Here is a 17334-nt window from a genome sequence, read left to right as displayed (position 1 = left end):
AAGTTTTACAGGGGGTTATGTGCAGGACTATATAGGACAGACTGACCTTAAAACAGAGCCCGGCTAGATGTTCTCAGTCTTTATGCCACTGTATACTAACATAACTAGATGCTGGAGATAGCTTCATTTACAATTCATACATGAGAGTGTAAAGGAGAGTAAGTCTCTCATCATCTAACTTTGATAAGCAGATGAAGAAGTGTGTTTCCCATAATGTTGAATTATTCCTTAAATGTTAGAGCTGGTAGGCTATAGCAGGTGTTATTTATATTTTAGATAGTCCTGTTATAATGCATCATACAAGCTGTATGTAGTTTGTGTTTAGCATGTAAATTAATCTTCAAAGTAGCGGGTAACTTTCTGGTAGCTCTTCATAAAAACTTGGTATTTCACCCAGATGGGTGTGGTTTTGCAGGATGTAGCAGTGCACACTTCAGCAATCTCCTTGACAGTCTCAGTAGTAAGGTAAAAGTTATTTGAAAATCTGCAGGGATGTCTAACGTTGGTCACGGTTTCAGTGGTGCTAGTGGTACAAGGAGAAGAAATCTAAGTATCTTTGTAAATTGATAAATGCAAAAACATAAAAAAATAATCTTTGTCTGGAGTCAGAAGTCTCCTGTGGGTTTAATCTTGGGGTTAAGGTAAAGATTAGGTTAATAAACAACTTTTTAGGTCGTAATTTTGCTAGCTTATCCGAAACCTGACGAGATGACCCAATTTGAGTCGACGAGAATGTGATTCAGGCACACAACACTCTGTGTGACGCAGGATGTAAGACACTGCCCCTGCCAGTTTTTAGGGAGTCCCCTCAAACTATTGTAGAATAACAAGTGCAATATTTCCCTCAAATGTCATGGTGTAGAGGTTGCTCAAAATGAAAATACTCATGTAAAGTAGAAGTACCTCAGAACTGTACTTAGTTACTTGCCACCGCTGGGTGGACGGAGAAATAGACTAAAAATCAAAAGCATTTGTCTCCAGTAGAGCCTGAGCAGGAGGGAGTGAGAAAGTCGAAGGAGAGATGACCCAGTTCTGTTTCACACAGCGCTGGTGCCAGAGGCAGAGAGACCGTGGAGGCTGTGGTGCACGTGACGGGGTCTGGGCTGGGCCCCGGTCCACACGGGAAACGCACAATGTCTCGTTTGTTTTAAACGACTGCGCTATTGGAACTGGTCTCCCTCTTTCCTCTCGCTGTCTGTTGTCTGCCGTGAAATGTGGAAATGATTTTTGCTTTTGGATCTCGGCCAGATTCTTTTGGGAGGGATGAGCTTTTCCCTCTCTCTTTCTCTCTGTCCCTATCTCTGTTTTGCCATCTTCCAATCCTTCACCTGATAAGATTCTGCGATTTTGTTAAATCCGTGGGGAGTTTATAAGGAGTGGTGTTTGGAGAGAGGATGAAGCGAGGGGATACATGCATGCAAGCAGTGGGATCAAGGGAATGGGGTTTAAACCAGTTTGAAGGGGAGGAGAGTATGAAGAATCTCCACAGAGGGACTTTCTTCACACTCTTGAGCTCATATTTATTATAAGCTATTTAGTTTTAATTCTAGGTTGCTATAGCTAGTGTGGAAATCACCTTCTGTGTTCCATAGACACGCCCTGTCAGTCAGCCTCTGCCGGCCTTGGGGATGATGACCTATCCCCTAGATTGTGTATTACTAGACAATGATAAAAAGCAGCACACTACATGGTAAATGTGTCATAATGCCTTAAAAACACAATACAGGTAACAAAAGGAGTGATGATCATATAACACCAGACTGATTTTTCATTGTCTGTGTCTTTGCTCATTCTAGCTTGTGTCTGTTACTCTCCACAGCCGCCCACACAACTTTAAAAGGTTTTCCAGACCCTTTCCCTATCTCTGCTTTTCTCTACCATGCACACACACACACACACACACACACACACACACACACACACACACATGTGCATGTGCAATGCACCTGAGAGCCAGACAGATTAAAATGCCAAGAACAGACAATGCATTCTTTATGGAGTGTGTTACTGTCCGCTCCGCAGCACTTTCATCACATATAATGTAAGTGAGTTGTAGATGTCATGCAAAATTGCATTCAGTTTGAGCGTTCCTGTTTGCCAGACAGTTGTTCGCTCACAGAATCAAGTTCAGGCTTTAGTGTTTTTTTTAACATTGGCTTCAGCTCTCTGTATCACAGTTTTGGTTGAAATGTTTCACAAATGAAGTGTTACATTTCTAAAACCTACCAGACTTCAACTAGTGGAAGTGTTTTTCAGATTTCTCTCTCTTTTTACGTGTTAAACTGGCTACCAAACGTTGCTGTTTTGCACTGCGTTTGCATGTGAAATAAAGAGCCAAACTAATGTTTCCTCAATAACTAACTCCTGCTTTGCCTCTGCAGATTACCGTACTGGGCCGTGCTTCGCCTCGGTGCATAACCAGATGTGTCAAGGCCAGCTCACAGGCATTGTGTGCACAAAGACTTTGTGCTGCGCCACAGTGGGACGGGCGTGGGGTCACCCCTGTGAGATGTGCCCAGCCCAGCCTCACCCCTGCCGAAGAGGGTTCATACCAAACCACCGCACTGGGGCGTGCCAAGGTAAAGTCTGTTCCTCAGCGTCTCTGTCTCCTTTTCTTTTTTTTCTGTTTTTGTCTGTTTTTTTTCTCTCTGTCACCCTCCCTCCTCTCTCCTTCTACGAGTAAAGTGCTGCTTCTATCTTCACTGCCCGTTTTTTTGGTAAATATCTGATTTATTTTGGGAATTTTCAACACAAAAAGCAAAGCCAACATACGACAAGAAACAAGAAATAACGGGGATTCAGCTAGGAGGGGCAGGATAACGGGGTCGCTCTGTCAATGCAGACAGTATTCAGCTGGAGGGACCTAACATGTTCAAAGAAGGGTCACCAAATTTTAGAAAATTTTAGAGCCTTGCAGGGAGTGGGCACAAATAGATGACGTGCAGACACGTTTCAAATCTCACCCCAGTCTATACCCCTGTATTGCAATCTTTGGACCAAGTGGCGCATAGATTGTCAGAGGCTGGAGGTTGGTACGCGAGGAGAGTGTTGTACTGCTTTGAATTGGCACCCTTAAGGTGAGGATTAATATTAAAAATGGTGTCAACCAAGGTAAAAGGAGGAATAGCAGGGAAACCAGGGAAGTGACTACAAATAAAGTCTCAGATTTGTAAGTACCTGAAGAAGTGGGTCCTTGGTAAATTCTCTCTGCCCATTTTTAACTCCTTCTCCTTCCTCGTCTGCCTTCACCCCTCTGTCGTCCCCTCATCTCTACCCATCATCCCCTCTCCAGAGGATTAGTTCTAATTGGGTTAAATTGGGGTGGCTGGCAGTGCCTCCCACATGTGTATGGAATGCCCGCAGACACACGCTGTGGCGGGACTGTCAGAGTCAGTAACACGGGTCAGTGACGGTGCCACGTGGGAGAGCTCATTTCTGGTAAGACGGCCCTCTGCCTGTCTGCTCCAGACCCAACAACATCAGAACCTCTGCAGGGGAGGCGGACCTGAGCCAGGACCCAGAGGAACACGGAGTGCTCTGAGACTACATCAGGTCACAGCCTCCTGGAGGTTTTCAGCCCGAGACCTACATTTTAATCTGTCAAATTCATTAAATAAATTTAATTTGATTGGCAATGTTAACTCACAAAGTCACATAAGTTTTTTTCCCCAAAAGTTGTTGGATAGATAGATTGATGGAAAAACCAAGTCCCCAGATCAACTCTCGAATGACGGCGTGGTGTTCCTCCATTGCGAACAAATCTTCTTATACATTTGTCATCATGATCACGAATATATCCTTGTGCTTAACTATATCCTGTCCTTTCTGTGTTTCTATCTCTTCCTTAGTTCACTTGGCTTCAATTTCTGTTCTTCCAGCAGGAGACATTCCTCTCCTCTTTCTCTTTTCCCTTGTCACTCTGTTGATCGCAGGAAAGTCAGAGCCAGACTGTTAAAACAGACCCACTTTCAATCCATGCACATCCAGGCGTGTGCAGATTTCTGTGTTAAAGTCAGTGTGTGTGTGTGTGTGTGTGTGTGTGTGTGTTACCCTCTTGCCCTTGAGTTTATTTTACCATCTCTGTGTCATTTTTCCTGTTATGTACATTAAAGGAATCTGTCTGTCCTTGTATATGTGTTCGTGTGTGTGTATTTGGGTGTATATTAATTGTATTCTTTGTATGTACAGATGTGGATGAGTGCCAGGCCATCCCTGGCATCTGCCAAGGAGGAAACTGTATCAACACCGTGGGATCCTTTGAATGTAAATGCCCCGCTGGGCACAAGTTCAACGAGGTCTCACAGAAATGTGAAGGTAAGAATCAAGCTAGCACATTAAAACTGTGAAATGTCTGGCTTTCAGTGTGAACTTGAATGACAGAGTAGGCTAAAAGAAATTATTTTAAAAGTGCCTAATTATCAATGTGAAAGTAGAGTTAAAAGCCACATCCGTCTAGTTGTGGTTAACTTCCCCTCAGTCGCGGTATTCTGATTATTACTTTGTGGAGAAAGACCACACATAAGCCACTTTGCCCTTCCCTTGAAATTCATTTAATTAAACCAAAGCAGCACTCAGCTTCTCTCAGTGATCCTTTATAACACTTAATTTTGAGGCTTAAAAGAGACTTTTTCCACCTCTTTACATGTGTTAAAGAGACTATGTAACTTTTGAAAGAAGACAAAAGACTCTTACAAATGAAAAAATGAAAATTTGTGAGCAGTACGATGCACCATTTCTTTGCTGCTATGACCTCACTTGGTGTGGTATGGTGGCTAAAGTTAGCAAATGTCCATCCATTCATGCATTTTCATCCCCTTATCCGGGGCCAGGTGGTGAAGGCAGCAGGCCAAGCAAGGTATTCTAGACGTCCTCCTCACCAGCAATGTTTTTCAGCTCCTCCTGGGGACCCTGAGGCATTCCCAAGCCAGATAAAATATATAATCCCTCCAGCATGTTCTGGGTCTACCCTGGGGCCTCCTACCACTTAGCTGAACACCTCTACTGGGAGGTGCCCAGGAGGCATCCTGATCAGATGCCAAAACCACCTCAACTAGCCCCTTTCAGCATGAGGGAGCAGCGGCTCTACTCCGAGCTCCCCCAGGATGTCACAGTTCTTCACCTTATCTCTAAGACTGAGCCCAGCCAACCCATGGAGAAAGTTCATTATAGATGCTTGTATCTGTGATCTCCTACTTTTGGTCGCCACCCAGAGCTCATGACCATAGGTGAAGGGTGGATTGTAGACTGACTGGTTAATTAAGAACAGTCTGGCACAACACCCACATCACTGCTGTTGCCGCACTAAACCGCCTGTCCACCTCACTCTCCACTTTACCCGCACTTGTGAACAAGACCTCAAGATACTTAAAGTCCTTCACTTGGGGCGATAACTAACTTCCAACCCAGAGGGGCCAACCCAGCTTTTTTCTGTCAGAGCATGGCCTCAGACTAGGATGTACTGACTCTCATCCCAACCACTTCACACTCAGCTGCAAACCGCCCCAGTGCATGCTGGAGGTCATGGTCTGACAGAGCTAACAGAACCATGTCATCTGCAAAGAGCAGAGATGCAATTCTGAGATCCCCAAATGTTAGTTAAAAAAAGTAAATATTGCTGTACAATGCCCTTGTTGACTGACAACATCTCCACTTGTGCTGCTGTTGCAGTTAGTGTAGCATTTTAGCTAAATGCTAACTGGAAGCCACAGTTGCTGCTGTTCAGCAATAGTTAAAGTACCATTGTGTAAGATTAAGTGGCACGAAGCAGTGAGGTTGCAGATTGCAACCAACTGAATATCCCTCCCCTAACCCTTCCCTACCAAGCATGTCAGAGAACCTACGGTGGCCTTCAGGTAGCATAAAAACATAGAAGGCCCTCCCTAGAGCCAGCGTTTGGTTTGTCTGTTCTGGGCTACTGTAGAAACATGGCAGTGCAACATAGCATGCAGATATAAACAGCTCATTCTAAGCTGATGAAAACACAACAGTTCTTATTTTTATGGTGATTATACTATAATGAAAACATATTTACAAATATTATATTTCATTTATGCCATCAGATCCCGCTAAATCCTGCACACTGCTCCTTTAAATGGTCTTTTAAAACAGCTTCTTAGCCAAGTCTGTCAATGCAAAACACGAATCAAGAGACTGTCAGTAAAGATTATGTCCATGTGCTGTTTTGGAAAAGACATTTTTCTCTCAGCTGTGGATCCTAATTATGAATTTTTGACTGGCTTACACGATTGTGAGATCACAGACATTTCGTACTTTATAATTGTGGCCACTGAGAGACTCACAATATAGTTTAATGTTTCTGGCTTTAAAAAATCTTAAATAAAATCCTTCGCTCTGCATCAATTCTGTTCTTCCACATATAAAGACCCACAGTCAGCCTGTGAAAAATATTGGCTCATTAAGACATGAATATGACAATTGCCAGACCAAGTTTAACTCCAGTGAAACAGACTGAGCAGGCTTTTGCGGCACTCATTTGCAGAGTAAAATATGTGCTATTTTATGCCCAGAAATAATTGCCGGAAAACTTCTGGACTGTGTAACAGACATTTCAAACGGGTATAAGTTACAGTGCATTTCTCAACATACTTTGTGCAATGGTGCTAACAGAAGAGCGGCTACAGAGGCCCCTGGATTTAATATCCTGTGACAATGCTTTATTTCCATTATCATTGCCAACATGTGCTTTAGGCAATCGTGAAGACATTCACGTTTCAAGCTGGTTTCCAGTTTAAATGCTTTCATCAACAGTCATGATTACTGTGCAGTTTTTAGCAAACAGGAAACAATCTAAAATGTTTTGAGACATACTTGATAGTTTTTTTTTCTCCTCTCTCCTCTCCTCTCCTCTCCTCTCCTCTCCTCTCCTCTCCTCTCCTCCTCTCTCCTCTCCTCTCCTCTCCTCTCCTCTCCGTAGATCTGGACGAGTGTGCAAACATTCCAGGTCTCTGTGGTGTAGGTGAATGCTCTAATACTGCTGGCAGCTACATCTGCAAGTGTCCCCAGGGATTTTACACCTCTTTGGATGGATCCAGGTGTATAGGTGAGCCCTCTGTCACACAGGTTGCCACATCTCTTCAAAGCACATTCGACTGCATTGTTTTTGCTTTAGTTCATTGTTATTGGGATAGAAGAAATATGAGACAAAGCAGTTGAGCAAAGAAAAAAAAGGTTCCGCCTCTCTCTTTCCTTTTTCCACCCCATTTTGGTTCTCCCTTTATGCCTGGCACTGAGCGCAGAAAGAACTGAAATCTGTCCAACCTTCCAGCTGGTAGAATTTAGGTCAGTAGTCACTTGCTTGTTTCTAGTTCCACAACAATGAGCTATATTCTCTTTAAACTGAGGAGTGAACGTGATGAGAGAAGTAAAGTAATCTCCTCTCGTACTCAGGTGACTGTTTTTTCACATCACAGTTGGAAGAAATGTTTGTGCGTCACTCTATGTGAACAGTGAAGTGTGTGCTCGCTGGGAGGTTGATAACAGTCACAGACACACATACACAATCACCAGAAAAGCCTGTAAAGCTCGCAAGTTCAGCTCAGTTTGACCCAAAACAGACCAGGGAGGAATTTGGGTCAGAACAGTCCATTAGATGTACACGCACATAGTCCCACGTGCATGTATACACACATGCATTCACACACACACAAACATATGCAAACACACGCTCACATTACCCCCCTCAGGAGAGGATGTTTGTGAGGAAGGAATGTCTGAGTCTTTTGCTCCAGAAAACTGTTGCGCCAAACTTTTTAGTCTGTTTCCCATGCAGCAACTCTACAGCATTAACGTCTATTCCGACCCCTGAAGGGCCCAAATGTTTTTCCTTCAACCAACTCTACGCTTGCCTGACATCTTGTCGAACTTAACCAAGCAATCATTACTAAAGCCTGTCAGTTTCTTCATGTGAATGTGCTGGATGGGGTGGGTGTGAAACAAGACATGATATATTTATGTTAATGGGGAACCTGAGTGTTAGTCATGCTGGTGCACAGTGCCAAAAACCGCAGGATGCAGGAAAGGTTCTCATAAATAGGAAGTGATGACTATTGGAAGTGGCTCCCATCGTCCAAATGATGGAAAATCTGAAACAGCGACGACTTCGCTTTGATTGTTCTCTTGCCAATTTGCTCAACATGCAGACAACACATGCCATATTCCATACAACACGGCTAGTTTAACTTCATGCTATGTTGTTTCCCACAGATGCTCGCGGTGGGTACTGCTACGCTAGCCTGCTCAACGGGCGCTGCGCCAACCAAAACTCGCAGCTGTTGACCAAAATACAGTGCTGCTGTGATAGCGGACGCTGCTGGTCTGATGGATCCACCCCTGAAATGTGCCCCATTCGTGGAACAGGTGGGGTCACTCACCTCGTATGGCTTTAAATTTCATCTCTGTGGCTCTGTGTCTTATTACAGAGCTAACCTCCTGTTGTTTTTCACATGTGCTCATTTTAGAGGAGTACCAGAAACTGTGCATCCAGATACCTGATGGGAATGGTGGAGTGCTGGTACCTGGTCGCGTCCCAGGGAGTCCCGAGTTACCTGGCATCTACCCACTTCCATATCCTGGTCAAACTCCTGGGCAAGTTCCTGGTCAAATTCCCATTCAGGTTCCTGGCCAAGTACCAGGTCAGATTCCTGGACAGATTCCAGGCCATGTCCCAGGCCAGATCCCAGGGCAAGTCCCAGGACAATATCCATATCCAGGACTACCCATACAGCCTCCTCCACCAGGTATGCTCTTGCTTTCTGCTCGTGTTTGGTTCACGTTTATGGCATGTCTTCAAGGTGGATGTGTGCCATAATAGTTTATAACTCATACTTTCTGGTCTGACTCAGTGGATGTGCAATGCTCAACCTCCCACTAGTCTTGTGTTGCCATATTCAAAATCCCAGTTTTGAGCAATCACAACCCACACACTCTAGCTGCATGTTAATAATGGAAAACTTTGACTAAGACTCTAATTGTGCACTGACGCAAGGGCTCCTTGTGTCATCTAAGTACTGCTGTGAAGATATCCAAAATATATGTGCAGAAAATGTCCTATCTGAAAGAAAACATTCTTGCATGTTTGCAGACCAGGCCATGTCAAGAGTTTAATTAGGCAAAGTCTTCCACAGTAACATTTCCTGCGGAACTATTTTGCAAGGGGGCTTGGCAGAGTTTAGGCTTCTGTTAAGAAACTTAAACAACTCAGAGCATTTTTGCCTTAATGAGAATGATAGTGGGTCCTGCCAGACCTTAGTGCACTGCAAATGTAGCGTGCAGATGGGTCTGGCAATGCAAGACTACATGCTTATGAAATGCCGTTTCACTTTTACAGGCAGATATCATACAGTATGCACATTTTCTGTTGAGGAATATATCAAATTAAGATGCTGAAATTTTGCATTATAGCATTTTATGATCCATAGATAATATGTTTATGTGAATGTTTCCATCAGGTCCCCCTATTATCCAAACCCAGAACATCACCAACATGTGCCAGGCCTACCGCAACCTCTGCCTGAATGGCAGATGTATCCCCATGCCTGGCATTGGATATCGCTGTGAGTGCAACATGGGCTTCAGGTTGGATGGACGAGGAGAGTGCATTGGTAAGCTTCTCGACCATTAAACTATATGCACATAAAAATGAAATAGGTTTATAAAATGTATGTTTGTTCTCCAGATGATGATGAATGTGAGAGAAACCCATGTGCACACGGAGAATGTGTGAACACCCCTGGGTCTTACATCTGTCAGTGTCCTCCTGGATTTCAGACGACTGCAACCAGGACAGAGTGCCGAGGTTACACACTTGTACACACACACACACGCGCACACACACACACACACACACACACACACACACACACACACACACACACGTGCACACACACTTAAAGAGGTTGTATGTGTTAACTGTGGTTATCTGTTTCCTTCTGCCAGATCTGGATGAGTGTGTGGCCAACGGTCGTATCTGCAACAACGGCCGCTGTGTGAACACCGAGGGCAGCTTCCACTGCGTCTGCAATGCTGGATTTGAGATTACAGCAGATGGCAAAAACTGTCAAGGTCTGTCAAGTTCTGACATCTACATTTATGGCGTAGAGACATTTTTAAAGGGTAGTTTTCTGTAATAACCACAGTATGTGTAATGTTTATGTTTAATGGACCGTGGATCTGTTGGAGGTGGTGATTTAGTACCAATGCCTATTGGAGGCATGTGCCTTCATAGATGGGGTTTTAAATTATTGTGCTGGTGGTTTTTTAGTGTGTTTCAGCCCATTAACTACAAAATATGTACACTTAATATTACTACCAACCTTTTCCAAAGGACTCCCTATTATTAATATTTACTTCTTACCTTGCAGGCATCCATTTGCTTCCATTCGTTTTAGTTTGCTATAAAGTCTTGCAGACTTGCTTTAGATAGGTAGTCCATCACAGGAAATCTTTTGTTGCCATTAAGGGGCCAGTATACTCCATCAGAACTGCTGCGGATAGTCAACCCCCATATAAATACCTTCAAGGACAGACCGTCTGAAAATGTGCACCGTTATCCCCATTTTTAAAGGATATCACATCTCCCCTGTTTCTACGATGACCTGCTTTTCACCCGCCTTCCAGTGTAGCTGTTTGGAACAACTATAAACACTAGTCAAATTATATTATTGACACATGAGAATTTTTAGGCATGAAGTGTATTGAAAATTCTGCCTGTTCTGTTAAAGAATGCTCCAAGATCCAAAATCAAGAAGTTGGCTGCTCAAGAGCAACATTTTTTTGTCCAAAATTTCCTGATTCCTATGTTTGCTTAGTGTTTGTCCTCTGTACTTGATTTTCTGACAGCATACATATCTCGCCAGTATAATGGTTTGGCAGTGAACTATCAATTCTCCCATATCTCAGCATCCTTGAAGTCTCTGCTTGCTCCTGCATTGTTTAACAGCAATAATATAGCTTAACTTTGATTAAAGCAAGCAGGATCTATGACAATCTGTTTGTCAAGATAGAATGAAGCAAACTAAAATGTAGTCTATCTCTGGTCAGTGATAATGTACAGTGTATGAAATGTATTGGACTAAACCATGTTTGTGCCTTTAACCATTGTATCCTTCCTACATTTCCATTTGTTTCTGTTGACCCACAGACCAGGATGAGTGTCTGATCAGGAACATGTGCCTCAATGGGCTGTGTATAAATGAAGATGGCAGCTTCAAATGCATCTGTAAACCTGGATTCCTGCTTGACACCAGTGGACGCATGTGTGTAGGTATGTTTGTCAGAAAGCCCACAGATCATTACAGTCTCTTCTCTACATTTTAATATAACTGGCTACATCACCTGAAGACCTGAGTAAATTGTTCTTTTGATCTGCATTTTCAGCTAGCCTGGAAGGTGGCTACCTCTCTGGCATGTTAGTGGTTCTATTATGTGTGTCGAAGCAAACAAGCCAAAAATCCCCATAAAAGCCTTGGAAAAATCCCTAAGCGCCCTGGCAGGCCAGCTGGACATGAGGATAGTTGGGACCCGCCTGTTTTGAGATTCTTGGAGACAGCCCTCCCTAAACCTGTACAATGCAAAGAGAAAAGAGATTTGGCTTTCTCCATAAATCGATAAAACATGCCACAGTAATCACTGGTTTCATTAGGACAGTGGTTCTCAACCTTTCTCATGTCAAGGACCCCTAAAATAATACACAATAGGTCACGGTCCCCATTTGACAAGATTTCGGTTATTAGATATGAGAAAGACCTGAAGCTACAGTTGAAGAAACAACTGTAGAGAAGGTGAACCCAATGATAGAATAGTTACTCGTATGACTCTAACTCACATTGGGCTCACTTCTATAGTGAATTAATTGTGAAAATAAACATTCCTCATTTTTCTGGGGATCCCCTGGAACTTCCTTAAGGACCCCTGTTTTAGAACCACTGGATTAGGAGACACAAACTTGTGAGTCACATCGCAATTGATCCACCAAGGTTCTGTATGGAATCTTACACACAACATCAGAGTTTAAAGGAGCTATATGCAACGTATCCTCATACAACGGTTCATATGATACCCTAGGAAAATGCACATGGAATAGTTTGTGTGATATCTAAGGAATCATCGCCCAACTAATGACATTACGTATAACATTATGGCCCATTCACCACCCCAACATGCCTCGTTACACAGACTGCTTCCTTCTTCATTCCCGACAGTACACTGGTCACGTGGTTGCATCCATGTCGATTATGTGGCTTTTACACAAATTACCCACTCATGATTACATCAGAAATGTACAAATCGTGTTTTATTACTTTTCATGGGTATACGTACAGTGTCTGAGAACAGCCTGCTGTATGTGACATTCAGAGCATTAATACAGCACCAAACAACTATATGCTATGAAAAAATATAGCGGAGTAATGGCGTCCCGAGCAGATAATGAAGTCACCCTCCGTCTGTTTGTGTTGTAATCCAAGCTTCTCTGTTCTTTGTTGTGAGTCCCTTTGGCTAATCACTGCAGCTTAGAGCTCTGATTAAACCCAAAAAATCAGGCCAACCCTTCATGAACCCACACAGTTTCTGTCAAAGCCCGACCCAAGCCAGAACCACAGCAGCAGTGTTGGGCCCGAGCCTGATTAAAAACCGGAATTGGTACTGTGAAAAATATATTACTTTTTAAATATTATAACATATTTATTTTTTAAATAATAAAAGATGTATCAAAAGCAGAGGGCTGGCGTGTTTCATCACACCACTTCTCTGTCTTCTCTTCCTTATTTCAGTAGTCTTGTTGTCTCATGCAGGACAGGTTCAGCAGAGTGGGTTGCACCCAGTGGGTTCTGGGTCACAGATGACGATCACCGCTCTTTGCTGCATGATACGCATATCTCTCCCACTGTCTCTCCACCATATTGATCTGTTTTTCTATCATGTTCCCTCTCTTAGTCACAGCCCCCTCTCCCCTTGATTCCGTTTCCAAAAAAACCCCAAAACACCAGTAAATTGGTGTTAACCCAACCGGCTTCAAGACCAGGGAAATAATGACAAATTACAGTTGAACCTGATCCTAGCGGGGCGGCAGTAGCTCAGTCCATAGGGACTTGGGTTAGGAACCGGAGGGTCGCCTGTTCAAGTCCCCGTCCGGACCAAAATATGGAATGTGGACTGGTGGCTGGAGAGGGGCCAGTTCACCTCCTGGGCACTGCCAAGGTGCCCTTGAGCAAGGCACCGAACCCCCCAACCGCTCGGGGCGCCCCACCAGCCCCCTCACTCTGACATCTCTCCACTTTGTGCATGTATAGGTCCTGTTTGTGCATGTGTGTGTCTTTCGGACCTGTGTGTAATTGACAAGCAAGAGTGAAAACATTGAATTTCTCCTCAGGGGGATTAATAAAGGAAATAAACTTATAAACTTAGCAGGTCAGATCGGGCTTTATCGAGCTTAGGCAGAGAATGAAGGCTCTACCGCAGCTCTGCAATGCGTTCATACTGCAGGTAGCGCTGGTAAGGTCCCGACACACGGTACAACGCCCACCCTACAGTTCCCCTCCCAGGTTAATACCGTTAGATCCAACAGCCCTTTTGCCGCTGTTAGCATTGTTTGTGCTGTTAGCACCATTAGCTGCTAGCCATCTCAGCCACTTCCATGTTGAGAGTTGTGTTGCCTCTTAGACTTTGAATCATAGATGTGCTCTGAATGCTGCATACAGCTCCTTTAACTAAATGCTATGTTGAAAATAGGTACCATAAATCTCCAACTAGCCAACAAATTGCCTGTGAAGAAGAGACTTTTGCAGCCATTTTGCTCCATATGGCTTCAGATACAGACGTTTGAGCTCAGAGACTCTGACCTGGTTAAGTCACAGCAGAATAAATAAATAGGAGCACAGGGTGTGGGTGAAGTGTCCTGATGTATGCAGTCATTAATGAAATGTGTAGTCTAAAGGGGCCCTGGGGCCTCATCATTTCTATCTTCAGTCTGTCTGTCTGTCTGTTCCCCAACACACCCACACAGAACACACACACAGACACACATAAACACACTCTTAATGCGTGCATGCCATATCATTGTTTACGCTCATTATGATAATTATTGTAATACGCTGATGGGATCAAGGGAGAAGAAAAGAATGTTTTCTTAGTTGAGGTCATAAAACTGAAACTGTGCAGCAGTTTTGGCTGCATTTTTTAATGAATCATGCACCTGAGGACTTTAATAACTACTGCTTAAGCAGGAAATTGGTTTATTTCCTGCTGAAGGCTCTTACCGTTAATTTTATAAAGAGAAGCGTATGGAGAAATGACTGTGCTCTATCTGTTTCTAGACATTGACGAGTGTGAGACTCCAGGCATGTGTATGAACGGCCACTGCCTCAACACAGAGGGATCCTTCCGCTGTGAGTGTATGGCTGGAATGGCAGTGGGCCTGGATGGACGGGTCTGTGTTGGTGAGTAAATGTTTTGTGTCCAGGAATGGTTCATGTGTTCATTTTAGATACAATGTCAAACAGTAATCTCAAAGGCAACACAAACTCCCTCTCTTTGTAGCTGGCGTGTGTCCCTTTTGTTTTTGTCTGGTTGAAGTTCTCTGTTGCTGCATGGAGAAGATGAGAACTAACTTTTTCAGCTTTATTTTTTACAATGTGTTTGTTTATGAAGCTACTTTGGTAAATAATTGGTACTTCCAGTGGTTTCCTAACAGTTTGTAGTGAATTCTCACGTTGGTGATTGGACAAAGCTTGTGTCAAAATGTTGTCCCCACTTCTCTAAGCAACCAACAGCTCAGAGCGAGCATGTTTCTAATCTCACAACTGTCTGTGCATTTTAACCAGAATAACCACAACACAAATGTTTTCCAGTCCAGAGATAAAATAAACAAAACGGAACGTGACAAAGCAGAGGATAATCCCATAATAATAAACTTTACCAACAGCCCATCCAGTTAACCTGTTGCAACACATGCTCACTATCATCGATGATGCATGTGTCGATAATGTTTTCCTGCCTGGTTTTGCTCCTATCCCCTGGACTGGCACTCGGAGACCAGATCTGTTTATCCTTTATTTTCAACATTCCTATAGTCCCCCAAACGACATTTCTTTGTGTATTGTGTGGGAAGTGTTGAAATGCTGTTGTTCGGTCTGGGTGAGTTTTTCGTCAGGATGATATCAGCGCAGGAGAATGCCTCAAATCCCTGGATATTATGGAGAGAGAACAACCGTTTGTTTTGCCAGTGTTGTTGTTTATTGGAGCTGCGGACTCTTGCCTGCCTCTCTCTCCCTGTCTCTCTGTCTCTCCAGCCTCCTTCCAGATCTCTTGCCTCATCTCCGTTTCTCACACACTCTTGTCCTGTTTTGTCCGAAACAGACACACATATGCGCAGTTCATGTTATGGTGGCTACAAGCGAGGGCAGTGTGTTAGGCCTTTATTTGGAGCTGTGACCAAGTCGGAGTGCTGCTGTGCCAGCACAGAGTACGCCTACGGAGAGCCCTGCCAACCCTGCCCGCCACAAAGCTCTGGTACGGACATTCGAATCACTCCACCCTTTACACATATGGAGCAACCTCCTGCTGCCTTACACACACACACACACACACACACACACACACACACACACACACACACACACACACAGAAACACTCAGTTTGGGTTTAATTCAAAACACACCTGTCAAAGTCAGGATGACCAGATGAAATGCTTCGTCTTCTCTGACATAACCGGCTGGATTTCATAAATGACAGAATAGTCACGGCTAAGTTGTTTGACAGAGACGCCCACAATTAGGAGGAGACATTGACAGCCTTCTCACACGCACAAACACACACACACATCATCCAGTCACTTCTCATTAGTCCTGCCAATTAAAGTTTCTATATCAAAAGATGCCAGAGCTGCACCACATTAAGGAGACGCTTTTATATACATCTTGGCTAAATGAGAAAGCATGGAAATGGATAATGACATGGTATTAAATGTTCTGCTTTGAGATTTCTTGGATTTTGGCAAATGTGATACTTTCTCAAACACTGTCATTTCTTCTTTTTGTCAACCAAACTGTGCTGTTTGTGTGTTTTGTCACAGCTGAGTTCCTGGCGCTGTGCCCCAATGGCATTGGCCTAAGCGGAGATGCCAGAGGTAACAAACACAAGCTAAGAAACCAACCAAACAGAGCCATATAAATTATATGTGGTTATTACTTTTTTCCTACTGTGACATTCAACAGATCCTTCTTTGCCTTCTCAGATATTAACGAGTGTGCCCTCGACCCTGACATCTGCCAGAATGGGGTGTGTGAGAACATGCTGAGGACATACAAATGCACCTGCAATGTGGGCTTTGAGGTAGACCTGTCGGGCAAAAACTGTGTTGGTACGTGAATGGCTCTATAATTTTACTAGTTCTTCTAGAAAATTACAGTATACAGCCCTCATGTAAAAAGCCAGTGTGAGTGAAGTCTTCATGTCTCTCTCTGTACGTGTTTTTCCTCAGATATTGATGAGTGTCTGATGAACCGGCAGCTGTGTGAAAACGGTTTGTGCAGGAACACACCAGGCAGTTTCACCTGCCAGTGTCCTAAAGGATACCTCTTTAATCCTGACACAGACGTCTGCGAGGGTCAGAGACTCATTCATTCTATTGTGCAATACAGTGTCACCTAATCACTGTGTGTATTATCTCTGCTAGATCAGATGGATAAGAGATAGGTAATGTGTGAACTAAAACCTGGTGTTTGTTATTGTCTCCCACAGATGTGGATGAGTGTCTGTCCAGCCCCTGTGTTAATGGAGACTGTAGAAACAGCCCAGGGTCCTTTGTGTGTTTGTGTTCAACCGGCAGTTCGCTTGACAGCACTGGGTTGGAGTGTATAGGTGAGTGAGCATTGTGTTGTTGGAATTTGATATCACTACTGTCTGAAACACTACTTTAATTGCCCACATGTTTATTTAGTCATCATAAAAATAATGAAAAAATAAATGAACGAAAGCCACCCTTTGATGTATTCAAACCTGTCATTGTTTAATAGTATCAGTTAATAAAAATAGGTAAATATGGTTTTAAAAAAGAAGCATTTTCTCCACTTTTTATTAAAACAAAAAAAGCTGTCTAGCCTCAAGTTCAGCATTGCAGCAGCTCAGTCATAAACTACATGAAACAATGTGACATGAACGGGTCTAATGCCCAGTACCAGCTCTGTCCCCATTACAAATTGGCAAAATATAACCAATACTTGGAACACGTGTAGGAAATGAGCACCTAGTGAAGCCTGGAAAAAACAGTTTTCCTGACTTGGGTAAGCCAATCAGCACTCTCATTTATTTTAGATCAG

General features: G+C 43.5%; 1 protein-coding gene across 2 annotated transcripts in view; it reads left to right on the top strand.

Moving 5' to 3' along the window:
• fbn1 (fibrillin 1) overlaps positions 1-17334 on the top strand; it is an 86441-nt gene that overhangs the window by 17264 nt on the left and 51843 nt on the right. For both annotated transcript variants that reach the window (XM_049592856.1, XM_049592845.1), the window contains exons 7-21: positions 2382-2579; positions 4189-4314; positions 6935-7060; positions 8224-8376; positions 8478-8756; positions 9468-9620; positions 9695-9814; positions 9955-10080; positions 11159-11281; positions 14331-14453; positions 15373-15525; positions 16089-16142; positions 16251-16376; positions 16497-16622; positions 16757-16876. In XM_049592856.1, coding sequence (XP_049448813.1) covers positions 2382-2579; positions 4189-4314; positions 6935-7060; positions 8224-8376; positions 8478-8756; positions 9468-9620; positions 9695-9814; positions 9955-10080; positions 11159-11281; positions 14331-14453; positions 15373-15525; positions 16089-16142; positions 16251-16376; positions 16497-16622; positions 16757-16876 — 2106 coding nt within the window. The remainder of the gene's footprint in view (positions 1-2381; positions 2580-4188; positions 4315-6934; positions 7061-8223; positions 8377-8477; positions 8757-9467; positions 9621-9694; positions 9815-9954; positions 10081-11158; positions 11282-14330; positions 14454-15372; positions 15526-16088; positions 16143-16250; positions 16377-16496; positions 16623-16756; positions 16877-17334) is intronic.

Source organism: Epinephelus fuscoguttatus, linkage group LG2 (genome assembly GCF_011397635.1).
Source record: "Epinephelus fuscoguttatus linkage group LG2, E.fuscoguttatus.final_Chr_v1".
In the NCBI taxonomy this organism is placed as follows: Eukaryota; Metazoa; Chordata; class Actinopteri; order Perciformes; family Serranidae; genus Epinephelus; species Epinephelus fuscoguttatus.
The sequence above is the reverse complement of the archived record's forward strand: the minus strand, read 5'-3'. Positions and strand labels throughout refer to the sequence as shown.